At 38.1% G+C, this 15,493-nt stretch overlaps 2 protein-coding genes and 1 pseudogene across 4 annotated transcripts; 2 read left to right on the top strand and 1 right to left on the bottom strand.

The window, feature by feature from the left end:
• The first annotated feature begins 2,343 nt into the window (after positions 1-2,343).
• LOC147486594 (syntaxin-61-like) lies at positions 2,344-4,924 on the top strand. 3 transcript variants are annotated; one of them, XM_086571155.1, is made up of 8 exons: positions 2,344-2,442; positions 2,535-2,623; positions 2,695-2,808; positions 2,935-3,048; positions 3,295-3,491; positions 3,927-4,017; positions 4,483-4,548; positions 4,651-4,924. In XM_086571155.1, the coding sequence occupies exons 2-8, from the start codon at positions 2,570-2,572 to the stop codon at positions 4,759-4,761; spliced, it is 747 nt and encodes a 248-aa protein (XP_086427281.1). In that variant the 5' UTR covers positions 2,344-2,442; positions 2,535-2,569; the 3' UTR covers positions 4,762-4,924. The 3 variants fall into 3 exon arrangements, with proteins under 3 accessions (XP_086427281.1, XP_086427282.1, XP_086427283.1); XM_086571156.1 differs by having other exon boundaries at positions 2,397-2,442; positions 2,522-2,623; XM_086571157.1 differs by having other exon boundaries at positions 2,399-2,438.
• A 1,486-nt stretch (positions 4,925-6,410) lies between these two features.
• On the bottom strand, positions 6,411-9,440 carry LOC147486593 (short-chain dehydrogenase/reductase 1-like). The gene is made up of 4 exons (XM_086574985.1): positions 7,241-9,440; positions 6,897-7,140; positions 6,738-6,815; positions 6,411-6,661 (listed from the first exon to the last, which is right to left on the bottom strand). The coding sequence occupies exons 1-4, from the start codon at positions 7,270-7,272 to the stop codon at positions 6,467-6,469; spliced, it is 549 nt and encodes a 182-aa protein (XP_086431111.1). The 5' UTR covers positions 7,273-9,440; the 3' UTR covers positions 6,411-6,466.
• Positions 9,419-13,536, top strand: LOC147486592 (E3 ubiquitin-protein ligase UPL4 pseudogene; annotated as a pseudogene).
• Positions 13,537-15,493: the final 1,957 nt, after the last annotated feature.

The raw sequence follows: 15,493 nt of genomic DNA, 5'->3' as shown, positions 1-15,493 counted from the left end.
CTATATGAGTTTGGTTTTACAGGGTTAGTTCCTCACATATCATTATATACACACTTTGCAGATAGAATGGAGAGATAAGAAGGATGCATTCAAGAAGCGCGTTGGCCGCATTGTGAGGAGATCCCAAGAAATGTTATGAATATGGTGCAAACTACAAAGCTGCGTTCATAATATTTTTTCTCTGACTCGTGTGAAAATCTCCATTAGAGTTCTTTAGTTGTTTCCCATCTTTTTCCTTTACGCCCCTATTTCTCTCCGTCCAAGTTGTCCTTAGTATTGATGTAACCAATTGTGCAGATTGCGAGTTTGGACCCTTAACTTCTAGTATACATTTGATTCTGGGTGAAGTCATCATCCTGACTTCCTTGTGTGAATTTTCTTAATACTGTTAATGTAATTAATGGTGCTGTAAGGGAATTTTTATTTCTTTTCATGCCATGTGGCGAACTAACCAAATTGAGGAAACATTTCGCACGAATACAAGCTCCCATTATTTGACAAAACTGCGATTGAACTACATACAACTTACCTGGACCCCCTTGAGTAACCAGCAAAACAACACTGCTCCCAAATAGGACGTCCGTATCTGGCTATAATCATTGTTAATCCCAGTATCATCAGGTGGTTCCCAATTTAATATGGTCCTATTATTGGAAGACCCCATATTGTGTTGGGCAGACCCCCGGCGCAACTCCCGGTCTGCGGGCACTACATAGAGTCTCACTGTCTCATACCCTCCCCCCCCCCCCCCAATTAAAAAAATCCAATTTAAAATAAAATCGGGTAACCGGTTAGAACCAATTTTCCATCTCCTTCTTCTTCCCTTCGTGCTTGGTCTTAAACTTAGAGTCACTTTCTGTTATGAAAAAGTATTTTGATTGTAGAACATGTGTCTAGTTCCTTTGGCTCTGTGTCAAGAGCGACATCTGAAGAAGAAGATTGGCGGCCTTTTCTAACAATCTCTTCTTCTTTTTTTCTTTTTTGTTTTTTTTTTTTTTTTTACAGGTTCTGATATTATTTTGGTTTTGTGTTGGAAGATTATGATGGGATATTGATTCTGGTGATGATGAAAGGTTGATTATGCTGGTAAAAATGTAAAATGGATGTAGAAGAGAATGGTGCAAAGACCTGAATTGTGAAGGCACTGAATTGTAAAATGGTTGATTACGAATTGATACCTTTGTGTGCATGTTTGCTGCCTCTTTCTTTTCATGGTTCCTTCATATTGGTCAGTAGTTAATTGCCTATTAACCACCAAGCACATGGACGAAACACCAGTCACCACCTAATGCACAAGTATTGTTTTTCCTATTCTAATTGCTCCAACGACCTAGCTGGGTTGCATAAACTACTTCTAGCCGATGCCTAAGTGTCTCCCCAAGCCTAAATTGAAGACATTTTCAACCGACTCCACCATGTCGTTAAAGACATACCCCAAACGATCTAGCTGGGTCGCATAAACCACTTCTAGCCGATGCCTCAGTGTTGGGCAGAAGGGACCAAACGACCCTATTATATCGCTCTAGTTCCTTACAAACGACCCCACACCGAATATTTTTTGGAGCGACTCATGGGTGTTGCATCACCTATTTTGAAATGACTTCGTAGTGTCGCCCTAAGCCCAAAATTCAAGCGAACTTTTCTAGTGACACCACACAATCAATCTAGCATCTTTTTGGCGACTTCATCGGACTTGGTGGAGTCGAATGGAAACTAAACCTACGACTTGATTTGGCTGTTTGAATCATCCATATTTAAAATACTCATTTTTCAAACACACATACAATTTGATCAAAATATATCAATTGAAAAACACATACAACTAAAAAACACACAATTATGTCAATTGGAAAAAAAAACAAAAAAAACAAAAACTTGATTTTATTACATGAGATAATTATTACATTGCTCATTAATTTCATTACTTCAACCAACTAAAATTTTTAAAAAATAAAATAAATACAAAAAAATTACTTCAAAATGTTCTTGATCATTAAGTGGTGAACAAATTTTGATTTTTGAGGGTTGGGAGAAAGAATGAGTAAATGGGTTGAGATTTGAGAGATGGAGAGAAAGAGAGTTGAGTTTTAGGAGGTGTATGATGATAACAAAGATGGTAAATGCAATAGAAGGTTGCAACAGGTTAACTTGATGTAGTTTAGGGGTGCCCAACACAAAATATGTATTTTAGGGCAATAACAAACTTGTAATATATATATATTTTTTTCTCAAAATCAGTCGTACTGAGTTCGGGTAATCGGGTCGTTTGGATTGGTAGATTTTAACCCATGGGCCAAACGTTTTGGGCTGGGCTGAATATATTGTGGGCAGTATAGTATTGGTTTTGTTTTGACAATTTATTAAGTTCCAGTTGGTGCAAAACAAACAAACAATTCCTCTCTCTTCCATCGCGTACTGCTCAATCCCACTGCTACTACGTAGGTAACGCTTCTTTGACTTCAACTCAATCGGATCTATATTAAATTATATATATTTCATGAATATATCTTTTCCTTATTAGATTTGTGTTGCAGAATGTTGTTGTGACTTGTCAAGGGAAAGATAAAAAATGTCTTCAGCTCAAGATCCGTTTTATATTGTTAAAGAGGAGATTCAGGATTCTGTAAGTGCCTACCTGACTTTTGAGTTTGTATAATGTGACTCTATATGTTGAATTTGTTATTTTCTTTTCAGATTGATAAATTGCAATCGACCTTTCACCAATGGCAAAATATTTCTTCCAATACTGGAGACCGAGTTCGTCTTACAAAGGAGCTCCTTGCTGGCTGCGAAAGCATCGCGTGGCAGGTACACTCAAACCATAAAAATTAAAAACAAATGTGAATTAGATCTCTTTAATCCTTTTTAGTTATAAATACGATTCTTTGTAGAATTATCTTTGGCTTCTGAATTCTCCAACTTTTGCATAGGAAGGTGGATGAATTGGATAAGACGATAGCTGTCGCTGCCAGAGATCCTGCCTTTTTTAGTATCGATCAAGTGGAGCTAGAAAAACGAAAAAGATGGACCAGTACTGCTCGTACACAGGTATGATATTTGACGGTTCACTAGATACTCTTGTTTTCCTGACTTTATTACTTCACTGAAACCAATGTATGGATTGCCAGTTATTTTTTTTATTTATTTATTTTTTAAATTATAGGAATATTGGATCTTACTCATACAGGGAGTCACTCCCCTAATATTTCGCACCTATAATGTGTATCATGCATTGCACGATTTGTAATCTGAAAAATGAGTCTGGATCTCCTGATGTGTTATAATATTCATTAGGTAGCTACAGTGAGGAAATCCGTTGAAGCTGGAAAAGAGCAGAACAACACAATCAGTAACGTAAATGGCATGCGCCAAGAGCTGATGAGGTTTCCAAATGACAGTCCGTATCAGGCAAGCAGATCAGACCAGTATGGTGCCCGAGATAATGATGACTTTATTTCATCAGAATCGGATAGGCAGCTGCTTCTCATGAGGTAACCCTTCCCCCCATTGTGTTCTTTCCTTGTCTCCCTCTTTTCTATCTTTTGTTTAACATTTTCAGCAGTTGATCTTCTGGAGCTCATGATTATTGATGCTTAGGAACCATAAGATCAAGTTTGGTCGTTCTTTGTAGCAAAATCTATTTCAAGAAATATCTAGAGTTCAAAATATTTTAAACTAGAAGTGTTTATTTTCTTAATGCTGAATTTGAGGAAGAAATGATGTTGATGAAACCGTCATACTGAGCTTTATGGGGTATGCATATACAGATATACCAATAAAAAAAGGGATAATGTATAGGTTTTCCACATTGACTACCAATCCACTAATGCTTAGGCTTGTTTGTGACTATTAAGGAGATAAATATGTACTGATCAAGAAACATAATTGGATCTTACTGACTGCTGGTGTCTGCCAATTGCTTGTAGACAACAGGATGAAGAATTGGACGAGTTAAGTGCAAGCGTCGTGAGAATCGGAGATGTTGGGCTTACTATACATGATGAACTTACTGGACAGGTATTGTTAATTTGTAGAATGTCTTGAAACACATTTTTCTGGTGGTTGTTGTTGCTTATATAACATATAGAAGTATCTCGAACTTATGCTGTGTTTTAGAAGAGAGAATATTGGAGGCGGAATGGGGGAACAAATTCTGTTATAAATTAGTAAAATAAATACCCTTCATTTTGAAGGGAAGTTGCTTACCCAATTTTCATATGCTTAATTTTTTTTTGCTTTTGGAATTCATGTTTAACTGTCTCGTCCATCGTCTCTCTCTCATCCTGATTCCATGAACTAAAACCACAGCCTTAATGTTTTATACCTTCCAGAAGATCGTGCATCACTCATAATTGGGTACGTGATACATACCAGTAATACTTAAATTGAAATCATTATCCTAATCCAACCAATCGAAATTGAGTGTTATTTTAGTCAATCAATTGCCAATTCTTGTGCATTTATCTTTTCCTATTGCAACAGGAGAAGATTATACATGAACTTGGCTTGGATATGGAGAGTACCTCCAATCGTCTCGATTTTGTTCAGGTTTACCACTTTATCTCGGATAATGCTTTTCCGCGTTATCAAATTTCATTTCTGTGGTCTAATCCATTACTTTAATTTAACAAATCAGAGCTTTTATTGCAGAAAAAGGTTGCAATGGTTATGAAGAAGGCAGGAGCAAAAGGTCAGATTATGATGATAGTGTTTTTGGTGATTCTATTCATTGTTCTATTTGTTTTGGTCTTTTTCACTTAAAATTAGTGTATGTTAGTGGTTGTATGTGGAAGAGTTCTGGTTGAACGGCTTATTTAGGCATCAGAAGGGAATATAGACTTGGTTTCTGCTATGATCATGTATATTTATTTTTATAACAATGCTTACAACAGAAATAAAGTATATAGAGTAACCATGGCCTCCATATTCTTTAGTACCATTCAATGCGTCTTTTTTCCACTATAGATTCGATTCATAAGTCAACAATAAAAACCACTTAACTCAAGAAAGGTTAGAGTCCATTCCTCAACCAAGATTCAGGTTGATCACACTGTTGATGGTCCTTAATGCGCATGGCCTTCATATAATTATATTCTCTATGCCCTTAATCACTCTTCACTTTACAGACTTTCTTCCTCCTGTGCTTTTGACTTCTTCGTGGTCCTGAGAATCTACACCCTTAAAACCTTCTCTACACAAACATGTGGGGTTTAAAAAAAATGAGAGATCACTTAATTGAGAAAATTACCATAAGAAGCACTTTTTTGAGATTAGTACTAAACCTCAAAGAGTTTTTGCCAAAAGAGCCACTAGAACATAATCAAATTGTTTCATTTTTATAACAGAGTGCCTGTTGTTTTCTTGGTACACCAAAAGATTGGTTACTAGATCGCCCATATTGAATTTGTTGAACTTAACTTCATATGAAAGTGCAGTATTCGCGTGCTTGGAAAACATTACTTCACCCGAGTGACACGTGGGACCTGGTAGAACAAAACTTGTAGAGTGATTTCCTGATACTTTAGCTTTTAGTAAGAGTTCAAAGTCCCTTTCTCTTATCATTCAGTTCTTTACCTAGGTAATTGAAAATGAACGTCCAATCAGTCAGTGTCTTCACTATGAATAAAAATATCTTTGTTCATCACGGTCTGATAGGCTATGATTTTACTGTTTGAAACTTGGATGTTTCAACAGAAATACCTTATGAACAAGTAAACTTTACTAGTTACTATAGATCAATTGTCCCCTGAACTGTGCTCGGAAAGTAAGAGTCCGTATAGATTTTACTAGTCACATTGCATAATTTCAACCTAAATATTTCTATTACAGATACCTGGTGAGCAACCTTGCCAGTTTTTTTTTTTTTTTTTTTTTTTTTTTTTTTTTGTGGTTGATCAAATAGAAATGTGGTCTTGAAATGCAATAGTCATGACCATCCCATTCCATGACTGCTACTTAGAACTCTGCCATTTGTGTCTGATCGAAGTAGCATCCTGAAGGACTTCCATCAGGTAGCAAAGCCAACAGTACTGGACTTCTAGCTCCCTCATCCACAGTCATGGTCCCTGTATGCAGATTTAGATCGGTAGCGACAAAACCTGGGTGGACACAATTAATACACATTTCTTTGTACTTCTTAGCTACAATTCTAGTGTACGCATTGACTGTTGCCTTAGAAATACTATAAGCAGGGACCATGGTCGGCCATCCATTGGCTACAAGTACCCCTTCTTTTTTAAGTCACGGAGAAATGTTTGCAGCATTTCATCCAGTTTTCAAGTGATAAAGTGTCTAGGTCTCCAAGTGACTTTCTGATCTGTTCATTGGGAATCCTCTGTATTCAGAAAAAAAAAAAAAATATATATATATATATATATATATATATATATATATATATAAAATAAATGCATGTTGTCTTATAGGGCCAAAGTAGTGAAAATACTGTATAGACGTATAGTAATCCAAATCATTTCACCTTTAGCTCCGATCTAAGAGATGACACAATTACAATTCTTGCTCCTGATATTGAGAGCTGTAGAAGTGGCAAAAGAGCTTCTGTGACTCTTACACATCCGTAGTAATTTGTGTCGATGCATTCCTTTGCCTTCTCGTAAGTTTGCCGCATCAGTCCTTGCACCATGTTGGTGGCGTTGCCCGAGAGCTGCAGTGATGTTAAGGATTAGATCAAGTATAAGTCTTCTACTGATCAAACATCAATAGTTTTACATGCTACTAACCCAGGTAGCAGAATCAATGTTAAGGGACTTCAGACCTTCCGCATCAACTTCTACTCCTGATGCTCCAGCGTTATTTACCTGTAGAAGGAATTAACAACTTAATAAGAATGATAAGACTGTTAGTGAAATGTACATAGGGTTGGAGTGACTTCTGTTTACCAAGATATCAAGTCTACCGAAACGCGTTCGTACAAATCCAGCTAACGTTTCTACACTGGCAGAGTCTTGAACATCAAGCTGGTGGAACACTATGTTTGGCAATCCCGACTTCGTCAGTGTTAATGCTGCTTCTGTCCCACTCTCCTCATTTCTCGCTGTTAACACAACAGTTATACCTTCAATGGCCAATTGTTGAACGATTGCAAGTCCAATGCCCTTGTTTGCACCTGTAACCACTGCATATCTGTAACACGAGCACATCAGCCTTATGGTTATGTCTGGAAAGAAATATGAAAAGCTACTATTCGATTTAGTTGAGAAAAAAGAGAAGTAAAAGACCGTACTTGTGTGTTGATGTGTTTGTTTGGTTATCCATTTTCAATTCTTATGGCTGAGGAACCTTACTGGATCTTGTGTATGCAAGGGTAAGTGGAACACGCCTGAGCAATGTGCTATTAAGATGGGAGTTAGGCTTAAGATCCAGAATTCTGCTACTGTATATTTAAACAGCTCTAAGAAGAATCGGTTCTTAGTAGATACCGTTATCCTGTGGGCCATGACAAAACAAAAACATTTTATCATCTTTGGATTGCACATAATACCAAGGGATATTCAAAGATACCGCTATACTCACATCTCAAGCAAGGTTTAAGATTTGAGAATGTTAGCCTCCATCTGAATTTCTGATACCAATTATTCGGTGTGCGAAAAATCGAATGAACCCACAAAACCGAATGTCAATGCCATATGCATTCCTAGCGTAAAATTAACCAGGTAAAGAACTAGGGTAGGACATTGTGGAGTACAACGTTATGGTAAGCTCACGTCTTCTCTGCTGAATGATACATAAAAATTGGTGATTAACGTTAGTGTTGGCAGGCTAAAAGCGCAAGCCGCAACGATCTTTTTTATTTTCTCTCATGTGCGAATTTTAGAATGGGTCACTGCCTAAAAATTAGAATGGCCAAGATGCCCCTCAGCCACCTTCTTTCATATTTTTCTCTTAATTTTTCGTAAATGGATCATTTTAAAACTTTGATTAATGGTTTGTTTACCAATAAATAAATCATGGATTTTTATGTTGATTTTGAAACTCATTTTTGTTGAAAATTAGACAAACTGGTGGTATGTAGAGCTCCAGAAACTCCTCCAATCAGAACAAACTAGTCCAGATTTTCTCCATATTTGTCCTGGGTTATTCTAATTGTTCTTCTCTCACTATCAAACACCAATTACTCAGTTCTACCTTTTGGGAATTGGGACTTATTTCTTCAACAATGAAAACAAGTTTTGGTTGCTCTTTTTGGTTAAATCGTGACGTATCTCTTTTGTACATTACAATCCACAAATGATTGCATAGTTTGAGTGCGGTGGAATTTACCTAAGTGCAATTTAAGAGGATATAATTTATGCTGGACTTGGATATGAATTTAACAAGTTGCAGGAGAAGATGGTTTCGGTTTTGGACAGAGGATATATTCGGTACTTGAGTGTTTAAGGTCTGGAGAGAATATTGACACCCTTTTACAATGAGTACTTTTACACATACTATTAATTGTGATTGTTCCTTTTTCTCATGAAAATTAGTAAGTGAAATAGTTTGGAAAGGAAAGAAAAATATTTACACGGTTTCCTTATAAACTTGGATTCTTTCTCCTACTACAAATATACAACTCCGAGTTAGAATGAAAGATAGGTTGCCGTGCCTATAAATAAGAAAACAATATACTCGTATACTACTTTCAGCACACATCCTCTCTTTCAACCTCTCATCTCTTAGAAAGATCAAGAGCCCAAAAAAAAAACTCTAATGGACTCTTCCGAAACTACTTCTCAAGAAAAAGATCTTGATGAATTCTTATTCTTAGACTATCTTGACGACAATACAGTCTGTGAACAAGAAAAAGAAGAAGAAGATCATCAGGACAAAGATAATGACGACCATTCAGACTCCAAAGAAGAAAAAGATCATCAAGACGACAATGATGATGATGATGATTATGATGACGACTACGACGATGATGATTCAGACTCTTTATCTATGTTGGAGGAGATTGTGTCTGGTTTAACTGGCGAAAATATAGATTCCTCGTTTAAACTGGCTTTACTAACCAGCCTTTGTGATGACTTGTCCTTGAGACCAGAGGGGTCCCTTTCTCGTACGACTTCTGAGTCACTTGCTCCGCCTCTAGTCGTGCTAGCAAGACAGGAATCAAGTCACAGTCCCGATGTAATGCTGTTTGCAATAAGAGCTATTACTTATCTTTGTGAGGCGCACCCTAGATCGTCCAGGTTTCTTGTTGAGAACGATGTTGTTTCTGTTCTTTGTGCACCACTAATGGCTATTGAATATTTGGACGTCGCAGAAGAATGCATACAAGCATTAGAGAAGATTTCGCTAGATCACTCACTGGAGTGTTTACAAGCTGGAGTTATTGGGTATATTTTGAACTTTCTTGATTTCTTTTCTTCTTGTGTTCAGAGGTCTGGCATTAGCACCATTGAAAATATATGCCTAGTAGATGATTTCCCGTCTGACTGTTGGACGCAAGTTAGGGGAAGCTGTTCCTGTTTTGTGCAATCTTCTCAACTATGAGGATCAAAAGCTTGTGGAACATGCAGCTTCTTCTTTAATGAGGATAGTCAGTAATGTGCGTAAATCTTCTGAGATGGTGGATGAGATTTGCAAGCATGGATTGATTCATCAAGTTGTGCGGTTTATAGCTTCGAGTAGTGGGACTAAGACCATCTTAAGTCAATCAATGTACACTGATTTGATTTGGCTCCTATCGCAACTTGTGTGTTCTGGCTCTATCACAGCTTCAAATACTCTTTTTTGAGCTTAATGTAAGCTGCGCATTGAAGGATATTTTGTGTAGTTACGAACAATCACAAAACAAGCAGCCTTATTCCCAGATGATACATGAAGTTATTGATTTACTTAATGTACTTCTGCCTCCTGTCTCGAATGAGGGTGAAGATGATAAGGAGATTTCAGAATCCAAGGAAAGGATTATTATTGCATCAGCCTGGACTTTTCTGCGGCAGTTTGGCGCAGATGTTCTTCCTGTCTTGGTCCAGCTAGTTAATTCGTGTGCAGATCTGGATGTTTGTTACGGCTGCCTTTCTGTCATCGACAAAATAGTAGTACACTTCAGCAGATCCGTTGTTCTTGTTGACTTGCTTAAAGGTACTCCACTTGCGAGTTTTCTAGCTGGTATAATTTCATGGAATAAGGATCCCCATTTTCTCATGTTAGCTCTAAGAATCGTCGAGACTGTTATTCAAAAAGCTTCCTGCAGTTTTCTTGGACTCTTTTATGAAGGAGGGAATTGTTTATGCCATTAATGCACTTGTAACACCAATGCAAACATCGAATGGGAAAATGGCTGAAAATGATGAGAATACGTGCTTGTGTTACACTTACAGTAGAAACAATCAGACTTCACCTTCGGATGGTGAAACTTGCATGCTTGAAGAAAATTCTGTTCCCACTCTGGCGAAGCACATAACAGATAAGTACTTCAATACAGCAACACAGTGCTCGAGTTTGGATTGACGAAAGTTCTTCAAAAGCTCAGAAATCTCTGTGCAATATTATCTGATATGGTGAATTTGTCGACGAAGAATAATAGTTGTGAAGAGGAAAGTTTGACTCTTATTCTGGGTCAAATAATGGAGGAACTTAATGGTGAGGAACCACTGTCCAACTTTGAATTCATTCAAAGTGGATTGGTTACATCTTTAGTAGATTATCTATCAAATGGCTGTTATCGAACTAAAAAGGTGGATCCTTGTGACTTGCCAAGTCATCTGGATGTTGTACAGAAGAGGTTTGAGGTGTTTTCCAGATTTTGCTTGTCATCAACTAGTCATCACCGGAAGGACATGCCTCTCGCAATATTAATGGAAAAACTGCAAAGAGCAGCATCCTCGTTGGAAACGTTTCCAGTGATTTCACATGCTTTTGAGCCTGAAGAAAACTATGCGACTATTCCATCTGGGCGTCCCACAACTCATCCATGTTTGGAAGTTTGTTTTACCAAGGTAGAGGGCGAGGCAGCCCTTTGTGATTATTCTTCAGATGCTGTCCATGTTGAAGCTTTTACTTCAATCGAAGCCATTGAAAGATACATGTGGCCTGAAGTTAGCACAAGTAGATCTAAACATGATGAAGAATTAGCTACTGAGTCTAAAGAGCAGCCTGAAAGTTCTGCACCAGAAGTCTCCGTATCTGCCTCTACAAGCGGCCTAGAATGTTCCCTGGGTGAACATCTGACACCCAGTATCGAAAGTGATATTCAACAATTAATATTTTACTTGGATGGGGAGCAACTCGACCGGTCTTTGACACTATATCAAGCGGTTCTCCAACTGGAGATGAAAAAAGAAAATGATCTTGTTGATGGACCAAGTTTCTGGGACCGACAATATAAAATAGCATATGGAAAAGCTACAGAACAAAAGGAAATCCATATTCCTACAGATCATCCTCGGAATAATTTGTGCATCTCCAGCATGTTGTTTGGTGAGCCTCCTTCTAGTTTTGAGAAGTCAAGCCCAATATATGAGATATTAATCCTGCTCAAAATTTTGGAAGTTGTAACCAAAGCAGCATCTCATGTAGCGTCTCATGAAAGGAGCAATGCATCTGCTGACGGGCAGAATAATAGCTTGGATAATATGTTGGTCACTGGTTGTAGAGTTCCACAAACTGAATTTGTTAGCATCAAGTTGACTGAAAAGTTGGAACAGCAAATGCAGGAATCTTTAATTGTGTCCGCTGGTAGTATGCCTTCATGGTGGATGCAGTTAATGGAAGCCTTCCCCTTCTTGTTTAGTTTTGAGGCAAGGAGTAAATACTTCCAACGGACATCTCATGGTTCTTTTGAAGTTCAGGCACACTCAGAAGATAACTCAAATGGTAGGCAATTACATATTTCGGTTTTGGCACGCAAAAAGTTTAAAGTTTGCCGGAGCCGTATTCTGGAGTCTGCTGCAGAAATTATGAGTTCCCGTAAGTGTCATGAGGCTATTCTTGAGGTGGAGTACTCCGAAGAAGTTGGTACAGGTCTAGGTCCAACTATGGAGTTCTTTACCTTGGTTAGCCAGGAATTTCAGAAGGTTGGACTGGGTATGTGGAGAGAAGACCATGGCCTTTTAACTTCAGGGGATAGTTTGGAGGTTGAGAATTCTGGATTTGTAATGGCTCCTTGGGGGCTTTTCCCTCGCCCGTGGTCAGCTGCATCGAGTACTTCAAACGAGACACAGTTTTCTGAAGTGATAAGCAAATTTATTCTTCTTGGACAAGTTGTCGCAAAGGCACTTCAAGATGGAAGAGTTTTGGATCTTTCCCTCTCCAAATCGTTTTATAAGCTTATTCTTGAGCAGGATCTCAATATGTATGATATCTGTTCATTTGATCCTGCACTTGGGAGGACTTTGGTTGAATTTCAGGCTCTAGTTGGCGGAGAAAAGGTGCTCGATCCAGTATCTGGGAAGATGACATCTGATCCATATTTCCGAAATACCAGCATTGAGGATCTTTGTCTTGACTTCACTCTTCCTGGATATTGTGATTACATGCTTACCTCTGTTGTGCAGGACCAGAAAATGGTAAGTATCACCAACTTGGAAGAATATGTCTTGTCCATAGTAGATGCAACTGTAAAGAGCGGGATCCTCAGACAAGTTAAAGCTTTTATAGCAGGATTTAACCAGGTGTTGTCTGTAAGAAGCCTTCAGATTTTTACAGTTGATGAGATTGATCAGTTACTATGTGGAGATCAGAGTGCTTGGACGTGCAATGAACTTCGTCGACAACATCAAGTTTAATCACGGTTATACAGAAAGCAGTCCTCCAATCATTAACTTGCTGGAGATCATCCAAGAGTTCGACTGCAAACAGCAACGAGCATTCCTACAGTTCGTGACAGGAGCACCTAGACTACCACCTGGGGGTTTAGCAGCTCTCAACCCAAAACTAACAGTTGTTTGCAAGCACTGTGATGGACAGGTTGATGGTGATTTGCCGAGTGTGATGACTTGTGCCAATTATCTGAAGCTTCCTCCTTATACTTCCAAGGACACAATGAGGGAGAGACTGATGTATGCTATAACAGAAGGACAAGGGTCCTTTCACCTCTCTTAGCACTTAGCATATCGACCTCTTAACATTGGTATACAAACTATGGTTTGGTAATCACGAATTTGGTGCTGAAATGGTGGTGTATACGTACAGAGGAGACAAAGTGCATGGAACTGACAAGAACATTGGTGGCCGCGAGCTGCTTCTGCATTCGCAGAAGGAAGCTCCCCCCACTCCTTTGACCAAATTTGAATTGGCATGGTTACAAAGTGCCATGGATCGAACTGACAAGAACATCGATGGCAAGCTGCTTGTGCATTCGCCAAAGGAAGTGCCCCCTTCGTCAACCAAGTGAACGTGAATTTAAATCTGTTAAGGGAGCTATGCAGGTTAAAGATGTGGATCTCTTCAGAAAGTGTTAGCGATCTTCCCTTTAGTAGCTAGTGTGCGAGAACTCGAGAAGTAACTTCTGATTGTATTCTTCAAGGGGGTGCAGATACAATGTAGTGTACATATTTCAGTTTGTATACAATAAGATAATAGATTTAAGTTCACTTTTCATTATGCAAAAGAAAACGCCTACAACTAACTTACAAATCAACAATTCTGTTTGTTTGACATCAACATAAATGTGTTTGATTGGCGTCTTATTCAAACCATAGACCTAATTGGCGTTAACATGAAATTGTGCTTTTCACATTTTCTATTTTTAATATCTTGTTTTGAGGATACTGTATGGGAGAATGGGAGATATCCAAATTTTTACAATCATTAAAAACAGGTGTACCAGAAGAAAAATAAAAATAAAAATAGCGTGCATATACGCCCATGTACATAGTGCAAAAATGTGGCGTACTATTATTTTTGTGGCCATTTATTGCACTAATTGTCAATCCCAATATCAGTTAAAATGGGTGTTATAGGTTGGTCTTCAAGTTTCATCTCTTTCATTCAGTTCCTACCGAAAGTTCTGTACAAAGATCTATAGAAGATATGCATTTCCTCCTAATCATATCTGAGGAGCTAAAGGAAAATATTTGCTTAGTTGACTAGACACTATGCTGTGTAAGAGCCTGCAGCAATTCAACCTGTGGTCGAACTCTAAACAAATTAGAGTGGTACGTATGCTCAGGTTGGTCTAGTACTATTAGTTTTGACTTAAGTAAATTTTTAGTAAAGTTGGTAAAACTTTTAGGTGATGATACCAGAGGTATGGGGCTCGAATCCCGCCAACACCAAAAAATTACTGATCTCGTTTAAAACTAGGCTTGCCCCCAAACCAAATACACGTTGCAAGAAGGACTCGACGTTTTTTTTTTTTCCGATGCAAATCTACGTGGATTATATATAAGGGAGGGGATCTAGGGACATATAAAAATGACACACAAAGTCACTCAAGATCTGGGCCACTGGATCATTACAGATCTAACGGTTAGGAAAGAACTGAGGAGCAAGTTTTTAAACCGGTTTTTTGAGTTAAACCCGGTTCAACAATGAATTAAACCCGGGCTGGAATTCTTTTATTTTCTTCTGAAAAACAGAATACGAAAGTTGGGGTGAAAGAGAGAGAAGAAGCTCTAATCCTCTTCTTCACCAACCTAAATACTTTTCTTTCACCAAAAACATTTCCGTCAATTATCGTAAACCGGCCTCCTACTCCTCTCTCTCTCCATCAAAATATCTTTTCTCTCTTCTTCCTTTTCCAATTTTTGTTGCTACATCAGCTCTTCATGGAGAAGAGATCTTCCCTCTCCTTTTCCATTTTGTTGAGACGAACCGAACATGAGGAAAAACGTACTTCTACCAAATTGATTTTTTTTTTTCCGGAATTGAATTTAAAAGCAATTTCTACTAATCAATATGTTTGGGATTTGTGCGGATCAATCAAGAAAATTAATATGTTTGGGATTTGTACATCAATCAGTTGTTTGGGATTTGCCAAGTAAAATTAATATGTTTGGGATTTGTACTGATCAATCAGTTGTTTGGGTAGTCTTTAGCTTGTCTGAATGGTGCAGAAGTATTGATGGATAACACCTTGCGAAAAATTGATGCATCAAGTGGCAAACAATATGTGGAAGTGTAGAAGCAAAAAAACAACTACTATTAACAAATGAACGACCTTGTCTAAGCAGTTCTGTTTCACACTGACCAGTTGTTTATGTTGTGCATGTCCCAAGTGTGTATTTTACAAACTTAAACTCTTGAAGATGCTTGCTAATGCTTAAGAATCAGACATGCACTGAAACTGTCGAACTCAAAGTTGATCCAATATCGGAAGGGGGCATGTTCAACTTCAAACTAGAAATTCCCATTCTGAGAGTGCATCCTCTTGAGTCTTGTCTAGCAATTAAAAATGGCAAAGAGTCAGATTTCAAATGTATACACCATTGGATTTGTCACACCATAGGTCATTCATTCAGATGCATTCAGAGTCCACTGGATTTGTCTTTCTTTCTTTCTGGATTAGTAGTCCATTGGATTTGTCACCATTGGTCACTCATTCAGA

This window comes from Coptis chinensis, chromosome 7, assembly GCF_015680905.1.
Source record: "Coptis chinensis isolate HL-2020 chromosome 7, ASM1568090v1, whole genome shotgun sequence".
In the NCBI taxonomy this organism is placed as follows: Eukaryota; Viridiplantae; Streptophyta; class Magnoliopsida; order Ranunculales; family Ranunculaceae; genus Coptis; species Coptis chinensis.
Note: the sequence above shows the minus strand (reverse complement) of the source record. Positions and strands in the feature narration are given on the sequence as shown.

Excerpts from the sequence above, each read along its gene's own strand:
- LOC147486594 (XM_086571155.1), top strand. The coding sequence starts at position 2,570 with ATGTCTTCAGCTCAAGATCCGTTTTATATTGTTAAAGAGGAGATTCAG. Across the intron at positions 3,492-3,926 it reads AGGCAGCTGCTTCTCATGAG|ACAACAGGATGAAGAATTGG; the intron begins GTAACCCTTCCC and ends AATTGCTTGTAG. Across the intron at positions 4,018-4,482 it reads ATGATGAACTTACTGGACAG|GAGAAGATTATACATGAACT; the intron begins GTATTGTTAATT and ends CTATTGCAACAG.
- LOC147486593 (XM_086574985.1), bottom strand. The coding sequence starts at position 7,272 with ATGGATAACCAAACAAACACATCAACACACAA. Across the intron at positions 6,816-6,896 it reads TCGGTAGACTTGATATCTTG|GTAAATAACGCTGGAGCATC; the intron begins GTAAACAGAAGT and ends TTCCTTCTACAG. Across the intron at positions 6,662-6,737 it reads ACATTGATTCTGCTACCTGG|CTCTCGGGCAACGCCACCAA; the intron begins GTTAGTAGCATG and ends ACATCACTGCAG.